General features: G+C 37.2%; 1 protein-coding gene across 6 annotated transcripts in view; it reads right to left on the bottom strand.

Moving 5' to 3' along the window:
• Eip63E (cyclin dependent kinase Eip63E) overlaps positions 1 to 19,663 on the bottom strand; it is a 109,538-nt gene that overhangs the window by 23,563 nt on the left and 66,312 nt on the right. For all 6 annotated transcript variants that reach the window (XM_070214455.1, XM_070214457.1, XM_070214456.1 and 3 more), the window contains one exon: positions 10,144 to 10,332. In XM_070214455.1, coding sequence (XP_070070556.1) covers positions 10,144 to 10,332 — 189 coding nt within the window. The remainder of the gene's footprint in view (positions 1 to 10,143; positions 10,333 to 19,663) is intronic.

The raw sequence follows: 19,663 nt of genomic DNA, 5'->3' as shown, positions 1-19,663 counted from the left end.
CAAAATCCCATCCCTAATATATCCCATATCGCTTTATATGCCGCCTGTCATGTCAAAATGTTTACTTTTGTTGCTCTGCGAAGGAGGAGGAGGCTTCAACTTATTCTTCCTTCACTCTTAGACATTTGTTTGTAATTCGCAAACAAAAACAAAAAACAATTGGCGGCTCATCATTCATCATGTCATGATGAGTTTTTTGGAGGGAAGGAGAGGAGTAATCGGTGGATGGGAAACATATAACAGCATATTTGTCTGAGAAAAGGCAACCCTTTCTTTTCCTGTTCTTCCACGCAGACATTTAAATTGGCTAGGGAAATACGCTCGGAAAAATCTGAAGGCACCCAAAATGCCACGCAAAACGTTGACGTTGATGGTAATTAAAAGCGAGTGGTTTGCCTTCTAAAAGGGTTGAGTGGCGTCGGCGTCGGTAGAGTGTTGGCATGAAATGAAATTACTAACGGAAAATTAGCGGCATGGCACACATGGCGTATGCTTAATTTCCTGCCTTTTCCTTTGTCCCCTGCTTTCTTTTTTTTTTTTAGTTTTTTTCCTGGCAAAAAGCGTGCAAGAGAGCGCTGGAAATTATGCTCATCATTGTGACACAATTAGCGGGGCGGCAAAAGCGGTAAAAGGCTGCACCGAGCGGCAGCAGCAGCAGCAGCGACTTGCAACTTAACCCTAACGGATGTCGACGCGTCGTGCTGCGGTTTGGTGGCAACTCTGGACACCAGCACTGAGAGAAAAATTATGAAAGAGTCAACTACCGTATTTAAAGTATTTAAAAGTGAAGAACATTTGGCTCATTCCACGTGAAACGTGACAGGCCAATTTGGGTCAAATCTCAGAATCAATCGAAACTTTTTTTTTTCGATAGAGGATTGAAATATAAGGATCGGTTTTTATTTTTTTTTTTTTAACACTTACCGTTTGTTTTTAAAAAATAATTTTCTAATTAAGCTCCGATTTTTCAGTTATGCATCACTTGAGACTCGATTGAGTTATTTCAATATTTGGTATGCAACTTTGTGGGATATGTTCATGTCTTTCAGAAACAAAATTTTAAAAATGTTTAATTTTAAAATTAAGTATTTTTTAACAGAATTTAAATTTTAAAAAATTCTGTACGCCGGAATACACGCGGTTTCCGAATAAAAAAATTATCCTCATATTGCTTCATCAATTCTTCACGAAGTGGTAAAATAAAATTTTTGTATTTGCAAGACCTACTAGTAAAGACAACGATTTTAGTTTGGCAACTTTGCATCGAGCAACAACAGCGCAACGTGTAAGAAAGGGAAAGCACTATTGCTGCTCTCCCGTGTTCGTATTGCTGTTCTCTTCTTACACGTTGCGCTGTTGTTGCTCGATGCAAAGTTGGCAAACTAAAATCGTTGTCTTTACTAGTAGGTCTTGCAAATACAAAAATTTTATTTTACCACTTCGTGAAGAATTGATGAAGCAATATGAGGATAATTTTTTTATTTGGAAACCGCGTGTATTCCGGCGTACAGAGTTTTTTAAAATTTAAATTCTGTTAAAAAATACTTAATTTTAAAATTAAAAATTTTTAAAATTTTTTTTCTGAATGACATGAACATATCCCACAAAGTTGCATACCAAATATTGAAATAACTCAAACGAGTCTCAAGTGATGCATAACTGAAAAATCCGAGCTTAATTAGAAAATTATTTTTTAAAAATAAACGGTAAGTGTTAAAAAAAAAAAAATAAAAACCGATCCTTATATTTCAATCCTCTATCGAAAAAAAAAGTTTCGATTAATTCTGAGATTTGACCCAAATTGGCCTGTCACGTTTCACGTGGAATGAGCCATTTTTAAAAATATTCATTTTAAATAAATCGTGCATTTTTAAATTGAGAATAAAACTTTTTGCACTTAAAAATTTGCATTAAAAATGTACGTTTATTTTCCTGGATAAAATGGGATATTGAATAATAAATTTAGAAAAAATGAAAACTGTTGACATCTAATAAAAGTTTTTTTAAAGCATTTTGGGTGGTCAAGTATTTGAGTATTAAGAATCTCTTTAAAAAACTATTAAGTGGTAATTATCACAGTAATTATAATACAAACATTTATAATAATTGTTACTTTTAATATATTTAAGTGTCCTTCTAAAGATCCCTTAATAATTTTTTCACTGCATTAACAGGAGACAGGAGAGGCCAGCCAGGATATGCTGGGCTAGGCCATTGCGCACACACTGCAATTTTGCCATTTTTCTATGAAAGTCATTTCATGCATGCAGAATTAGTTTATGTGCGCAATTTCAAAAGAAGTGCCACAGCGAGGGAAATGGGAAGTGGAAGTGGTGGAAAATTTCACACTAAACGCTGGATATTATGCAACATTGTTGCTAGAGAATGAGGTGTCCCAAAAAAAAGAGGAAAAAAAGAAACGGGAACAGGAAGTGAAAATGCCTTAAAAATATTTTGAGGTTTTTCCCAGCCAGCAAAAAGAGAAACCGAGAAAAATTACCAACTACTTACTACAAGCTATTTTTAAATTAAAGAATCCAAGCCAATCAATTTCTTTCCCTAAGCCAGATTAATTCCAGCCAACTTCGCCTTGACCAAGCAACCTATCCTACTATCAAATTGATTTGTCGCAAATTCTCCATCAGTGAAGATTTACAACCTCAATTTGTCGTCTATTTACCAGCCATTTTTACCTCCGACTCTTAAGACGTATCGGAAATTGCACAATAGAAGTGAAATGAATTGATTTCTAATGCGATTCTCTCTTAGCCACACACTCACTTCTTTTTTTTTCAGGTTAAAGGAAAAGGTGAAAAGTTTCGAGGAACAGGAATCCAATTTATCTGCAGTTGCAGTTGCTACTCTTTCGCTTCTTTTGTTGGAGGAGCAAATATTAATAAGCAATAAAATGGATTTTCTTCTCCCGGAGGATAAAGATTTATCAATAATATTTTTACAACCGCTCGTAAAAAAAAATTAAGGGCCATGAAGAGAAGAGCTGCTTGAGTAATTGAAAATGCTGGGCTGCTGGCTTTCGTTTTAATTAACTTCAAAAGGTTTGTGCTCGATAAACAAGCCCCGGAGGCATATACTCTTCGTTCGTAGTCTATATGGTAGAAAATCTTTTACCATCAACGGTTTTCATCCCAGTTATTGGCCACTGATTTGCGGCAACTGCAAACAAAAGGCGGTGGGCGTGGCCCAGTGCAATATATCATCCGTTGTTTGTCATTCCGGGCAGACGAATAAAAAAGGAAAAAAAATGATATATACTCCCGTTTTGGAGTGAGTGGGGACTTCCTCTCGTCATATAGGAAAACGCAGCATTGTTTGCCCCGCTGCGAATCGCTCAGGAAAATGGGAAAAATAGAGCAGAATCAGAATCGCTGGGCAATAACACACCGAGCTATTGAGCGGATTGCCATGGAGGTTTCTGTTTCCTCACAAAGGAGACACGTAGACAATTTTAGACCACAAAGCGGGAAGAATTCAAAAGAGAGATGTTTGGTCAGTAAATAGGCCTCGCTTTTGGTCGGGATGAATCACTCGGGGAATTGAGGTAAAACTGATTGACCTGCGGGAGCTGAGTGGATTAAGAACCAAGAAATACCCTTTATTTTGGTTCATTTACTTAAGAATTTTTAACGACTGTTAAAATCATTAAATGAATGTAATAAAAAATTTACCTTTTAATTTTTTAAAACTAAAATGAAATTTCAAAAATAATTGGCGAAAAAGTGAAGAAATTTAACATTCCATAGGATTTTTATATCAAACTAAAAAGATCAATATCAATATCTTACGTTCAGCCAATAAAGCTATTTCAGTATTATCTAAATCAATATCCATCACATAAATTATGCAAATGAAACCACACATTTAATGATAAAATAATCGACGATTGATGGAAACGTTATTGCAGAAATCAGGAAACTCAGTTTGATTACAGCCCATTGCAAATTGACCAACAGCTATTCCTATTGCGAAACTCAATCATCCAGTGGAATGCCTGTACCCCAATCCCCTTTTCCTTTGGTCTTTGCTCTGCGAAATGTAAACGACAATCAACTTGAAATGCAGCCCTCCAAAAACGTAATGGGAATAATTTGCAGCAATTTCATTCCAAAGGCCTCCTCCTCTCACATAGATACAAACCCATACACACACATGCTCCCAGTCACGTAAATGACAATCAAAATTTGAAGTAGTCTGTGTGGCAGGAAGGAAACGGAAACGCCGGCTGACCAAATGAAATGCGTAGGCCATAGGTAAGCCAGTGGGTTTTGGAGATGTGGGTTTGGGCTCGGAGATTGGTATGGGGATAAAACCCGACGATGGCTATAGCCATGAACGGTATGACTATGACTATATGGGCGATGGCGATGCATGGCGATGCCCCAAGGCTGTCACATTCAACACACATAACGGACGTTATCTGCTCCGAAGGCCAGGACAGGCATATGACGAGCCTGGAGCGAAAGGAGGGGGAACGGTTCCGAAGGACCAGGAGGATATACTGAGAATATTAGTTCTTAAATTAAAAAATAATTTTGTAATTATCTATGAAGTATTTTAAAACCCATTTTATTTTGTATTCTTCTAGTTTTGAGTCAGAAGTTCGGTAAAAGTTGATGGAAAGGTCTTCAAAGTTTCTGCAAATCTGAAAACTAAAATACGTGCCTTTATTTTATTTGAAGTTCTAATTCAGCTGATTAGAAGATCATTCTTGTTGCAGAACTCTAAATATTTATATTTATTCCTGAATATTTATTAAAAATTGTAAAACCTATCTGTTAAATTCCTTTGGATTTAATTATAAAATTTAACTAATCTACCATAAATACAATTCAGTTTAAATAAAAGTTGCTGAAAAAATTTGATTTCATGCTGAAAATCTTAATTTAAATATTATTTCCTTTCGCCGTATTTTTCTCCCACTGCAGGGATATAGAAGTCGAGTGTCGGCCGGCTTTTCCCTGTGGACCAATACCCAAATGTATGAGTGTGCGAGCCTGCCAGTGTGTTTGTAGGCTTATCTATGTGGACAACCACATTTGCAAGTTGCTTATAATTTACGCACACCTATGCAGTGAATGTGTTTCAAGGATATCGGTTGGCACACACCACACACACACAGACAGACAGGAGAACCTTTAGTTACAATTTGGCTACCACCCAAAAGCAAAATTCCCCCAACCCAGAAAAGCATACATCCCCCAACCACCCAACCCGAACCACTTTGTCATATTATGAATCCTAATTCTGTTTTTGGGGTTTGGGTTGTGGGTTGAGGGGTTTATGACCCGAGGTCCTTCGATGACGTTATGGATACTTCAGCTGTCAGTCAAAATGCGCGTTGATTGCAACACAAATGGCCTCAAGTTATCCTAATTCTCATGATCCCATTCAAAGATACACAGTGTGTATTACACACAAAGTAAAATTTTATTATTATTATGAGACATTATAATATTTTTTTTTTAAAATCACATAATTTTTATAGATATTTTCTCGCTGTGCATCTTCATCGCATTAACAACTAAAAGAAGTAAAACCTTTAAGGCTCTCTTGTCCATTTTTGTTGTTTGTTCGGCCATTATTATTTTTTTTATTATATCTAGCCGTGTTGGCCAAGGAATTTATAATGACAAGCGAGAATTTTAATATTGTGCCACTTTCTTGGTCAAGGGGGCGTGGCACTGCCCATGGGGCATTGTTAGCCACACAGCAAGATGCAATAAAATAGAAATGCTCATCAAACCAACGGGGGGAGGATGATGTCTGGGCACTATTAAAAAGTTTTCCAGCACATTTTCAAGACCCGCCCTTCGGTTAAGGAATAATAATAAAGACGAAAAAAAAGTAGAGAAATAAAAAAGGATGTTCTCTGTGCTTCAAGTTGGCCATAATGAGCTTAGTATGCATAAAGCGGTGAATTGTCAAAGATATTTTCTGGACAATTTTCATTTTTTTTTTTTCCATCGTCAAACGGAAGGAGGGGTTGTATGAGGCGAAAAGGACAATGGCGAAAATTGCCAGTGGTAAGCCAAAAGTTGGAGGGGCGTGGCTCTCGCCTTTGGATTATTATAAAGCTTTCACTTTGCTTAGTTGGGCAGACAAAGTTTTCAAAGAAAATTGATTGCATTAGTTAAGAAGGGGGTGTGTGGCAAAAAAAAGAGAAATTGGGTGACTATTTATAGACATGACTTTTGAGTTTATGGTGGCGGAAAGAGAGAGCTATTCTAGGGCTTTAAATTTATGCAGCATCTTAAAAAAAAGTTATTTTGATATCGTTTTTTATAGTTCTTGAAACTTAAAGACGTTCAAGAAAATAAAATGGTAGCCCCAAACAGCTTCCTCAGTTAGCAAGTGGGCAGCAATTTCACAAATCAAAGTGGAAACTCTACCCAAAATTAAGTTGGCAGCTTAAATTAATTGTATAGTTTAAAAATAGAATTTTTATTATAAGAAACCGTGTTTGAATTTTTATAATGTTATACTTTGTTTTTTCACCAGTAAGAATTAATTCTCAACTTTGTGTTCATCTAAAACTTCAATAAAACATAAATCAAGTTGGCAACCCCTATGCTCGGCTAATGAATTGAGTTTGCGGCTCAAAGAGTCGTTATACTTTGGCATTTGCCACAGTTATCCTCTGTGGCAGCTCTTTTTAAACAAGCCAATTAGCAAACTTTTCATTTATCAAAGCTAAAAAAAAGCCTTTGGCCTTTTGATAAGCTCACACTCCTTTCTTTTTACACCCATTTTCACACAACTCATTTTCCTCCAGCAGACGTCATGCAAATGCTGTGTAGTGGCCGGAAAAACACTCGAAAAAAGGGGAAGAGAAAAATCAAACGGAGAGAAAAATGCGGACCGCAAATTTTCCATGTCATTGCATAAGTCGCTTCATTAGCCCAACCAAAAAACGACCGAAAACCGCCAAAAAATTGTCTCACGCAGAATGACATCAAAGACAGAAAGAAAGGGAGAAACCAAAGGAAAACCAAGAGAATTTTCCAACCAACAAAAAAATAACCTAAATCATTAAAAGCTGAGAAGAGGAAGAGAATGGTTTTCAAATGCGGCGGAAAAAACAAGTCAGCGAGAAGGCGACATGTTTTTGCTTCGTTAATAAACTGCAACGATTCTGACAGGGGGTGGAGGTTATGACCTCAAAAAGGGGTGAGTGGGTGGTGGAGGGTGGATGGGTGGTTGGGTGTTCTTTTGGAAGCCACAAGAAAGACGCTGCCTAAACCGCAAGGCGTCGCTGGGTAAATTCTGTGCAGGGATTCCGGTTGCGGCTGCCAGTTAGAATTTTAAAATGAACCGCAAGAAAGACCCCTAATAGACGTGGAAGGAACTAAAAAACCAGACCGAAAATTGTCAAAGGGTTGTTAAAAAAAATACGAACACCCTCCCTAAGACACGTACACAAAAAGCAAAGTGAAACAAAAAGATTTACTTTAAGTATTTTGCCAATAAATTTAAATCACAGACAGTTGCCCAAGATGCGAAAAAAGGGTGGTTAAGAAAGAAATAGGATGAGGAACCCCAAGCGACATTAAAAACAAACAAACGCACAGGATCTCCTCTGCGAGTCAAAGTACAAAATAAAAACAAACAATGGCTCAAAAGGAGGAAAACGGGGCAAAGAAAAGCGCGTCAGAAGCCAAATAAAGCGTTAAAAGGATTTATGCGCAAGTTGAGTAGAGTTTATACAAGAAGAGGGTCCTTCCTTCTTCCTTTTTTTCTTTCACCCCATAAAAGTAGCTTACAGGTGGAATTATGCGCCTTTAAAAAGAGAATCCCAGCTTCCCACAATTTATCACCGAATTTAAAGACTCTTCGTTCTCATTTTCCTTGGCAAATTAAATTTATTCTGTATGCTCATAATTGTAAAACATGATTTACCATCTTTTTTAAGGGGGTTGCTTTTAAAACAGTTTTATTGCGAATTCTTTTGGCCAATATGTTTTTCGCAATTTTACACACAGCCCATGTTCGCATAATTTGCGCATATAAACAATAATCTTTTGCGAAAGCGTTGAACATAAATTGTTCATATCCTCTCCCAGTTTTCCTCCCCCTCTAATGGCAAACAGCATTTTTGTTGTTTTTTGCTGAAGATAACTTATAAATCATGTAATCAGAACAGCAAAAAAAAAATGGGAACAGCATGAAAAACTGAAATTGCTTTTTGCTGATGGGAAAGGGAGGAAATTCTAGGGGAAAAGGGAGAATGTTCTCTGCTAACTGTGTGGAATTTCCTCTGCTGCCTTTCACAACTCTGTAATTTATTGTGCGTTATACAACTTTATGATTGCGTGGGCAGTGGGTGGCTTAAAAAAACTTTTACAGAATTGATTTGGATGGATAAGGGAATTAAAAAGTTTGCACCGATAGTTCTCGGAATTATGACAAAATAGTTGGCAAGTGTTTCTATTTATTCTAGGAATTTAAAATAGTTACCAAGGAAAAATAATATTATTAAAGGGAAATTTGTATAAGAATTTAAAAAAAATATTTTCTTTTAATTTTAAAATATTTAGTTACCCAAAAGATACAATATTTTTCAGTTTATATTTAAAGCCAAACTTCTTTTTCAATTTGCCCACTTTAAAGACTGATAAAATCGTTTAAAATTGTTTGCCAACTCGGTAAATACCTGGCAAACTAAAAACATTCGTGTCATGACATCCCATAAACACTTTCCCCCCGCCCCTAAATGCATTTCCCTTTCACAGAAATAGTTTAACGACTTTGTTCCACAATAATCCAAGGCAACCTACCGAAGGAATTCAATGTCAGCTTGAAGGAAAAACAGAAACAGACGGATGGGTGGGAAAATGGAAAATGCTCCTCCATCGGCAGTGAAACAGTAATAATGGGCATTGAGTTTAAAACCCCGGGAAAGATATATGGAGCATGCACAATTTCCATTTGGTTATGAATAATTCCCTTGTTGCTGTGCACTTGCTTGTTAATATTTCCATTTCCGTTGTTTTATGGCCCGATTCCGAAAGGCCTAGACATTGGGAAGACAAAGGATATATATATATCTACAAGGAGGTGTAAAAAGGGAGTACATTCGAGTTGAGTGCCCCGCTTTACAAGGACAATAACAAGGAGCAACAGCTTCAAGTGCACGAGAGCAACAAATGAAGCCATTACATTCACAGGCTTATCGGCAATGTCAACGAGTCTGCGAGGCTACCTCACTTTTTGCAGAACAACCCCCCTCACAACCACCGCCCATTGTTTGCATAAAATTGCAATTTACAATTATGAGAAACACAGTAGCGAGCAAAATGATGACAGAGGGCCTCGCTTATCGGGGGAACATTTTCGCTTAGATAAGCTCAAACGGCGAAATGGAACAGAAAAAACTTGTTTGCATTAGCTAAATGAGACAAAAATTTGATAAATTGCTGAAGGACAGAGGTACACTGGGGAAAATTGTAAAGGTTATGTAAGGAAAATGAACTAAAATTTTAAAAAAATAAAACCAAAGCATGAAAATATAAAAAGTAACTTTTTTCCCATGAAATTTATAATTAGGATTTAATTAAGATTGTCCTTAAGAAAATATATCATATTTTTGTTAGTTTTTCCTCTGTGTAAAAATGTATGTTAAATCGAAGCAAGGGAATTCCCAGTTGCACCAAGGGAAAAAGAAAAAGCTGGGGACCGGGAAACTGTAACTTGCTTCCATAATTAGACACGCTGCTCACACAAGATGGAGGCATATAAATTATTGCCAGTCAGTTTGGGGCTGCGAAAATCGGAGAGTGAGGCTCTTGGCATCTTATCATTAAATTAGTTTCGCTGGAGGAGGGCAGCTTAAATGAGAGATTATTGCACAAGCAGGGCGATAAATTACGCAAAGCCTTATGAATGAGCCAATTCGAGGCTTAAATTCGCTTACATTTATAGAAAAACTAGAACTATGAAATAAAAGAAAGTATATTTTTTAAATCTTAAAGAAAGAAAATATGTATGATATTAGATAGCCCATGTTATAGAATATTATTTAATATTAAAGTTTTAGATAATCCCAAAAATTCCTTTACAAATTAATTTATTAGATTTTAAGAACCCTCTTTTCTGAACATTAAATATAAGAAAATCGTGTGAACTCACCTCCATATCTGCAATTACTCTTGTCAGCGGGTATATTGCCATTCGGTTCGAGTCGGTCCAAGTATTCCTCCGAATTGTAGCCGTTGTATGGAACTTTGTTACCGTGATTGTGGTGCCCGCCATGTCCACCGCGGTGATGGTGGTGGTGATGATGGTGCGTCGACTCGTCGCCATCTTCGCGGGAAATTGCTGCAAGGAGAGAGGGAAACAAAGGAAAAGCCACAGTTTAGTTCGAGTTTGAGTTCGAGTTCTCTTCAGGTTCTCCGGGGAAAACTCTGCCCTAATTAAATTACAGGACCACGACCATTGAGATGTCAATATCCATAAACGCTCGAGTGGCAGGAAAAGCCACTTCAGTTTTTCGGCCCCACCCAACGAAACACTTCACTTTACAGTTTTGTACCCTTCGAGCCATTAGCTTTGACAGTTAACTATAGGTGAGAGGTGAGGAAAAAGAAGGAGGAGCAGGGTTTTCGGTTTTCGGAATGCCAATCAACGCCTACTGGACAGCCTCCCTCTTTTTTCGGGTCAATATGCCAAGCTCTTTGTGGTCTGTGGCTGTGAAGCCACAGGATTGTGGTCCTCTCTTCGTGACTCCTTGCCCTGAAAATGACATTTGCTTCACAATGTTTACGTTTCCTTCCAATCAACTTGAAGCCCAAATGACAAATTTATAAAATTAACCTTTGCCACAAAAGAAAAATAACTAAAATAGGAGCTGCTTTTATTTGGGAATTCTTTTTTAGGGGTTTATTTTAAGAAGATTTAATAAAAATATTATTTTGGCACCTTATAGCAGTACTATATTTTATTTAACATTTTTCCTTTGCTACCTAATGTAGTAGAATATTTGAATAATAATACGTAGGTACATAATCCTATTAAATATTTTTATTTTAAAAATAAAATATTTTCTTTAGTAATTTCTGTGGAAAACCCTTTAAAACCGGCTTAAGCCCAACACCACTAATAGTCACAGCTCATAAAAAGGAGAATGAGGATAAATGGTCAGGGGTTTTTATATCAGAGGGTGTTCAGGGCAAATATCGAGGGTATTTTGAATGTGCCGAATATGCAAATGAATCGACGACGAGGACGACGACGAAGCTACTGGCAAACAAAAGGCCAAAAAATTGCCTAAGCTTTTGTACAAATTTATATGGCAGCACCGAAAAAGAAAAAAAAGGACACGAAACGGGGTAAAATCAGGAAGGACACTGGAGAGGCGGTACGCGGCGCTTTTTGCCTTCCAATTTCTAAAACGGAAACACAAAAGGCAGAACCAGCAGCAGGGCCATGTTGGCCACGTTTACCTGGTCTGAATGTATCCCCTTGACAGAAAAAAAAACACTAACCAAAAAACCAGAAGAAAACGCGAAACGAGTCAAACGGAAATTGGTTGGATATTAGCTTACCGCCAACACACACTCGCAAATCTTTTTTTTCGGGTGTCCTGGTGAGCCTGCAATTTGCTAACGATATGCATACAAGTGGGCGTGTTGCCCAAAAAAAGGGGAGATGGAGAAGAAAAAATCCAAGAGGATTTCCCTGGCCAAAAGTCAATAAATTCTAATCAAGCAGAGTGAGCAGCGTACCAGCCAGAAAAAAGCTTAGATTTCTCATCAAATTCTTTCAGATTTCTTTGACCATTTCTTCATGTACTTTACTAATGGTCATCATCTGGCGGAAGGCAAAAATAAATTATGGCAAGCCATAAGCTGCCAGTCAGAGCAGCAAATATGTTTAATTAATAGCCAGGGCAAATATGCAACCCAAGGGAGAGACTAAAACACAAGAGGAGTTCCACCCTTGTGGCGAAAAGAGAATGATGTCACCCACCACAAATCACAAAATTACCGCAAATCGTCGCTACAAATAAGCAATTTATTTCGCAAGTCAACGGTCGAATGAGACTGGGGAGTACAGAAGTCCAGAATGCATTGCGAAATGTCCCCCAAAAATCATCTTTCGGGGGGCGAAAAGAAAATCTCGTAAAGTTGTGCCAAAACACGCCGGAAAAGTGGCCAAAGTCGGAGTTGGAAATGCTGGAGCAGGGAAATGTAATCAATAAAATATGTTCAACATAAATTACAAACCAAAGGGGAGTTGGCTGATTTTTTGAAAAGCGGGGGAATCAACAGTACAGGTCAAAGTAATAGAAACAAAAATATATTTTAGGGTTTGTTCCGAAAAAATCATTGGGACTCTAAAAGATTTCCTAAAGGTGTCAAAAAGTATGCAATAAAATATTTAAAGTCCGGAGACGAAGTTCTGTATTGTATTGCAAACTTTTAGACACTTATTTAATTGATTTACATTTATATTTATATTTATTGGCTATTAATTTATCCACAGCTGTATGCACATTATGCAATTCGACCGCAAAAACCCAAAATGCCACACAGCATTACATCAACTCTGGTTATGTTCTTCCTTCCCCCGAAATCTATGAACCACACACTCTTTTTGGTTGGATCGCCAGCCCAAAAATATGAAATCCACATTATGTGGCAGGCGGCAAGTTGGCTACGCTGCCAAAAGGAAATACCCGTCTATCTCAACTTTAAAAAGTTCTCCATGCTTTAGGGACCCCGGGTGATTTAAACGCCAACAACCAAACAAATACCGCTGACGCATGAGTGACAGGACAAGGCGAGAACACAAAACTCGAACTTGGACATTGGCAGCAGGACACCAGAAAAGCCAATTGAACAAAGCTCGCAAATTGCAGGCGGGGAAAAAGAGACGGGAACAACTAGAAGGATAGAGATAGCAGCAACAGCAGCGGCGGCCAGCCAAATTAAATCAAAGCAAAGCCACAAAAGGAAAAAGGCCAGCAGAAACGAAGAAAAAGTGCGGAAAACTTCATCGAGTAAACGCAATAAATTTGCAAGGATCCTGGAGAGAAAGAGAGAGGAAAAGAGATGGGTGCATGTCAGAGCAGAACAAAGATATATGGCTAGAAAGAGAGGGCACGAACGGGAACAAAAACCTATCAAGCCTTGGGCACATGGAATTCGTTTCTACTTTTATCCCAAAGGACTTAACGGGTACTAAAACCTTAAAAGCCCCCCGGATAACTTCCGAAACTGAGAAAGTGTTGAGCTGGCAAAGGATTGCCAAACCTTAGATAACCATAAAACGGGTTCGAACTCAAAGCGTCCAATGATTATGACGAACGAATGGGTAATCAAATGGTTAGGGCTTAAGCATTTCCTGGAATTTGATGCGATAAGTTTTGCACTATAAGATGGATGTGTATCTGTATACTTAAAAAAAATTTTAAAATTTAAATAATTAAATAATTAAATTCAGTACAAAAAAAAAATTTATTGAAATTTAAAGAACAGCGATGAAATATAGAAATATATATAAATAATTTCAGTTAGTTGACAAGAACAAGAATAAAATCCTATAATTTCTACTTTTAACTTAAGGTTTCTACACTTTAAAAAATAATTCATATTAATTTAAAACAATTACCAAAATATTCTGGTTTTCACTACAAAAAGACACCTTTCATATATCCCTTTTATATAATGCCCACTTCATTTACCTCTTTTTTCTCTTATTTTTTCCTGTGTGACTACAAAATCGCTTTTTCAGGATTAGAGCCCACTCAAACCGCTGGCCAGTACTAACTAACGCAGTGGGCAACGCAGACAATAGACGAAATCAGTAAATTATCCCTCAAATTGGCCACCGCAGTCGAAAGGAGCAGACAAAGCTTAAATCCAATTGAATCCGGAATTTGGAATTCGGGATCCGGAGCTGATGTGACACTTCAAATGCTGACAAAATACATCGCATTAACGAAGCTCTTCTCCTTTGGAAAAGGAAAATCAAGGGGACAATGGAAACAGCGGGCAATGCAATTTGCCGAGTCAAATGAAATGTTAAATTTCAAGAGAGATTGCACTGTGATGTGGTTGTGCAATTAAGGCTTTTTTTGCAATTTAATCAATTTATCAATTAAGCAAAAAAGGAAGAAAAGTGTACCCGAGGACACGACATTTTCAGCTGCTGTTTCTCTACTTCATTTTTCATTTTTCAGCTTGCAGCTTCTGCTTTAAAAGGCAATTTCATTAGCATTTCAAAGTGCCGCTTGTGGGTCCTCCTCCCTTTTTTCAACCATTTTGCCCAATGTGCCGGCGAACAGAGTCAATAATGTTGTTAATTGCCCTCCTCCAAGTGGGCGTGGCCCTTGTTGAACAATGCTGTTGCGCGTCGGCAATTAACTTTTGTAAATAATGCATAATTGTCGAGCGGAATGTGAAAAAAATAAAAACAGGGAAACAACGGGTGGAAAAAATATAAAATAAAAATAAAAACAAGTCCAAGCGTCCAATGAACTGTTTAAACTTTAAACTACTGGTTGCCAGGGGCAAAAAGGGCTGTCGGCTGATCAGTCTGCCGAGTTCAATTGAATCAGTTGGCCAGACGGGTTGGTTAATTGTTTAAATAATTTGCATTTCGAGAACAAAAGAAAGATGTTTACATGGCGGGTTGTCTATTTTTTAATGAACATTAAAAGCTTTTAAAGTCTTTGAATTACTTTAAACCCCTTTTATTTAATCAAAAATAAATTTATTACTAAGTATTTGTTAAATAAAGCCTGGTAATTTATTTTCTGAGCTACATACGATTTTTTTACTTTTCCCACTCTGTTAATTGCAGAGATATTAAAAAAAAAGAGTTTCAAAAGCAAACTTTTCGGGCCTGTAAAACTCTAGAACCGCTCTCAAACTGTATCACCCTGCCATTTCAATTAATTCTCCATGTTCTCAATTTTATTATAATTTTTTTTTCCCCAGCATAGTTTGCATGCTGATGAGCTGATGAGAAGTGTGAATGGAAAGGGGCATCCGCGAGACAACGATGGCTGTGAACTTTTTAATTTAATTAATAGACGCGCTGCCGCACCAACAAAAACGACAAAGAACGAAAATGAGACAGACGCCCTGGAAAAAACAACAATATTAACGAGAGAGCGAGGAAAGCAAAGGCAAAGGCATTGAATTACACAAAGTTCAGGGGAGTCAGGAAAATCAGGGGGAGGGAGTTATCAACTTAGGTGGGCAGGCGCGCACAGGTTGCCCTGCCAACGCACTTAAAACTTATTATTAATTAAAAATAATTTTTGCAGCCGAGGCGTGTGGTAATTTATGGATTCGAAGGATTTAAGGAGCTCAGTTTTCGGCGGCGCACCGCAGAAATGTCAACCACTCAACCATTGCAGGTGTGGTTACACGAAAAAAAATTATAAACAAATATTAAATAATAATAAAAAATTACCAATCAATTAGTCAATTTATTAAGAATTGAATTTTTATAGAATGTCTCAATATAAAAATAATTTATGATGAAAATAGCTTTGCTATCTCTTCAGAAATTATTACTTAATTATTCACATTGTAAATTATTATTTAAAAATATTATTGTTATATTCATTTTATTTTAAAGGCTATCTATTTTCTAAAATCCCTTTAAAAATATATTTTTCCCTGTGCCTTCATAGTTGTTGCTCCTTTTCCCACAATTTTCTTCACTACACAATTAACTTTAATGACTGTAAAAAGAGCCATGTACCGAGGCACTTAAGTGGAGAATTTTCGGGTGAGGTACCACAGACGGCAGACAGTTGAAATTGTAAAATTGTTTGTGGCATTAAGTGCGGTTAAGTGGTTTTCCCAAGGTGTCCTGTCGCCTCCGTTTCAAGTTGATTCTTTTTGACAGAAATTGAAAATTACAACAAGCTTTTATCATCGTTTTCTATTCGCAGATCAAAGTGAGTTGTGAGCTTAAGTCAGTTGCCAGAAACCGATTTATGCTTTTGTCAGCTGAATTTGAATTGGAGTTCAGTTGGCGAAGCCCCGAGGCTTTCGTAGAAAAAGGTGAGCAAAATAAATCAACGACGACGACTTGTAAATCTTGGCCAAACAAGTTAACACTTCTCCGGGACATTTTTGCAGGGAAAAGGAGTGAGGGTAATATGGAGTTAGACAGCCAGACAATCAGACAGGCCTGCCGGCGATATAAGGAGGATTTACCAGGAGGGAGGATTTGAATTTGGCGACACAACAACTGGCAGAAGGTTCAAATACCCGACATCGAAAAGGCGCAAACTTCTGTGAATACCCTACAAAGTTATTAGGATTTCAGGTTATAACAAAAGAAAAGCTCACAGAAAAGCCATTTATTTTCCATTATTATTTTTAATAGAAATAAAAAATTCTATTTATATTTATTTCCCATTTTTTATTTATATTTTTTTTAAATAAATAAATAATATAAACATTTTATTCTTATTTTTATTTAAACCATTTTAAAGAGTATTTATTCTTCGACTTTTCGAAAAGCTTCAGCCCTTCAGAGAACTTTATCCAATTCCTGTCAATTGAACACGCAACATTTGGGGTCTGAAAAGGATATCCATTGGCAAATAAAATATTTAAGCCAAACATTGCACCAGGACATGGCCAAATTGAAGGCTCAATAAGGCCAACTTTTCTACACTTGCCAACTCCATGTTTCTTGGGAAAGTAAATTTCCCCATCCTCTTGCCACTAAACCGTTTTGCAAAAATTGTCAGAGGCCTTGTGGCAAACTTATCCTAACCCATAACAAATAAGGAAAAAGAACCAAGCCTTTTTGACAAAAATCAATAAATATTTGAGGAGCCGGAAGGCAGAGAACAATCCTCGAGATTGCATTTAATTTAAAACTCATAAATACGAAATGCGCTCTCGCTGGCTTGAGATAATCATAATAAAACTGTGAATAAATTGCAAAAGAGATTGCTTTTCAGCGGGGGAAAAAAGTGGAAAATAAAGGCAACTTGTCTGAGCTTCTCCGGCTGCCAAAAAATCAAAGATGAAATGTTATGGAAAATTATTGAAAATTCCCCAAGTGTAATTGAGTGTTAAATGCGACTCATCGTTCGTGTTCAAGTCATCAAAATGTCAGCAGGAAATAATTAAGAAAATATTTAGCCAGTTTTATTCGAGGCAAATTGAAATTGTTCACAAAACTTGAATGGAGCAGTGGAAAAGCAGAGGGGTAAAAGCCAAGGAAAATTGTTCAGCAGACACAATTGCCGCTCTACTTGAGACACTATTCCCTGTATATTCCCAATGCTGGATGGGAATTATAATAGCTCCCTCTTACTGTCTGTTAACTTGGCAGATGAGCATGCTGCTCTAGGATTTCATTTGTGGAAGCCTTCAACTTGTACTTCAACTTCAACTTGACTCCGACTTTCGTCTACTTACGCATATTTTAAATGCACAAAATATGCTTGAAAAGGGTTGAGAAAGGGGAAGGACTTTTCCCCCGTTGGCAAACATTTTTGCAGCAATTTAATTTGCTCCTTTGCATAACAATCAGCGGGGAGCATTTCTAGCCGGGATAATCAACGTTTTCACTCATTATCATTATCAAGTCGCTGACTTTTTTCAGTCTACCATCTCCGTCTCTCTATAGATATATATAGTATATTTTCCTATCTGTATCTCCGCGCCTCGAAGTGGCCTCTAGGGTCTTCAGCTAATGGCCCGCGGCGCCGGAAGTTTTTTTGTGTAGACTCCGAACTTCGCATTTACCCAGACTCCACTACTACTTCCGAGTCCATTGAGCACTTGGCTTTTCAAAATATAAGGCAACTCTTTCAAGGCACCAAGAAAAAATTTGGCTTATAATCTAATAATAACAAAATTTTACATTGATGTAATTAAATAATAATTTAATATAAACCTTTTTTTAAATGTATGTATATTCAGCTAATTCTCAATTATTTAAACACTTCATAAAAAAATAAAATATTTCAAATAGGAGTTTAACCCAAAAGTGAGATGAATTTACACAGACAGACAGCTATTCATAATGCACTGCACAATTTAAGACACATATTTTGATATTTAAATTTTCTAATATTTTGTTTGTTGAACTGAACAATAAATTATACATTTTAATGCTATTTTTCACTGTGCACATTTTCTACTTCCCCGCGCTCTATATCATTTTGGTTGAAGTTTGTAAATATGAAGTCTGATAAGTGGGCGGCTCAGGAGTAGGGGGAGTGTTTAAGTGTTTGGCCTGGTTTAGGGGGAAACTTGGCAGCCTGAAAGGGAAAAGAAGGAGGAAAATCTGTGGGGAAAGGGTATCCTCCACTTGACTTGGCGCAGACGGCAAACGTCGCCGAAAAAGTTCCTCTAGGTGCAGATTCTTTATGAGATTACTTGCCTTTCCAAAAGATATGAGAATGTAGATTCTCGTCCCATATAAAGTGCATTTTTTTCGGGGGGTTGCGAACTCCAAATAATAATTTCAATGAATGAAAATGGCTGAACATTCCGCGAAATCCATGAATCATTAAAAGGAATTTATCTAATTAAGTTTTGGGCTTCTTCTGCCGTCCTTGAAATGCGTATTCTTTTTGTTTTTCCGTAGATTTCAACCCACTGTTCTCAAGTTTCCTTGCCACCCAGTCACGCACTCACCCACACCAAGTTTTTCTTTTTTTCGCCAAACAACTTTAGCAGAATGCTTTTGTTTATGTTCTCTTAAAATGGCAATCGCTGACTCCTCTGGCTTTTCTTTGTGTCTTTTTTTTGTATTTTAGGTTGCCACAAATGTCGTTACGTGCACAAGTTGCGCTTTTAAAATAATTACAAAAGGAGACAAGCTGAGAGTGCAGTCTGTTCTCCCTCAGCAGCCGAAGCAGAAAAAAATGGAAAATGAAAATATGGTCAAAGTTTCCAAACAGCAAAAATGTTGGGAAAAAGTGTAGCAAGCTTTTGTGGGGAAGGCTAAAAGTTTGAGAGCCACTGAACGAGCAGCTGTTACACAAGAAAATGTCTGAAAAGACTGCAGTATGGTTTATATCTATATAGATTGCATAACGACATCAGTTACCGGTTGACTCAAAATAGAAAAAATTGCAAACCAAGTTAAGCCAAGTGTTGCTAATGCGAAAGGGGCGGAGATAGAGGCTTTCGGATTCATCGTCTTGGAAAATATACTGCCAGTACTTCCTACCACATGTCAATAACTTCATAGCCCAAAAAAAGAAATAATATATATATATATATTGCATAAGAAAAATACGCAGCAACAGCTACAAAATAAGAACAACCATGGAGCTTAGACAAAATGTATTATGCACAGACGATAAAACGTTTTGTGTTCGTGGGGCAAAAAAAAAATGGGACAACAAAAAATGCAGGAAACAGTAGACAATGCAAAGCCTGAAGCGACGGGGCACTGAGGTGTTAATACTTTGGGTTTGGGGTGGCTATTCCTAAAAAAGCGGAGAAAAATGGGAATAGGTTTGCCCGCATTAAAATGCCGCCAACGCACACTGGGCCAGAAAGTTAATTTTTTGGCCAAAAATCTGTAATTTCTTTCCTAGGACAGTTAGAAGGATGCATTTTTTTGCGTTTTTTTCTTAAAAGATTGAACTTTCCAACGAACTACAAGTAAAATTTCTTGGAATTTTATATGATATAGATAATCCAGACCA

Source organism: Drosophila takahashii, chromosome 3L, assembly GCF_030179915.1.
Source record: "Drosophila takahashii strain IR98-3 E-12201 chromosome 3L, DtakHiC1v2, whole genome shotgun sequence".
Taxonomy (NCBI): Eukaryota; Metazoa; Arthropoda; class Insecta; order Diptera; family Drosophilidae; genus Drosophila; species Drosophila takahashii.
The sequence above is the reverse complement of the archived record's forward strand: the minus strand, read 5'-3'. Positions and strand labels throughout refer to the sequence as shown.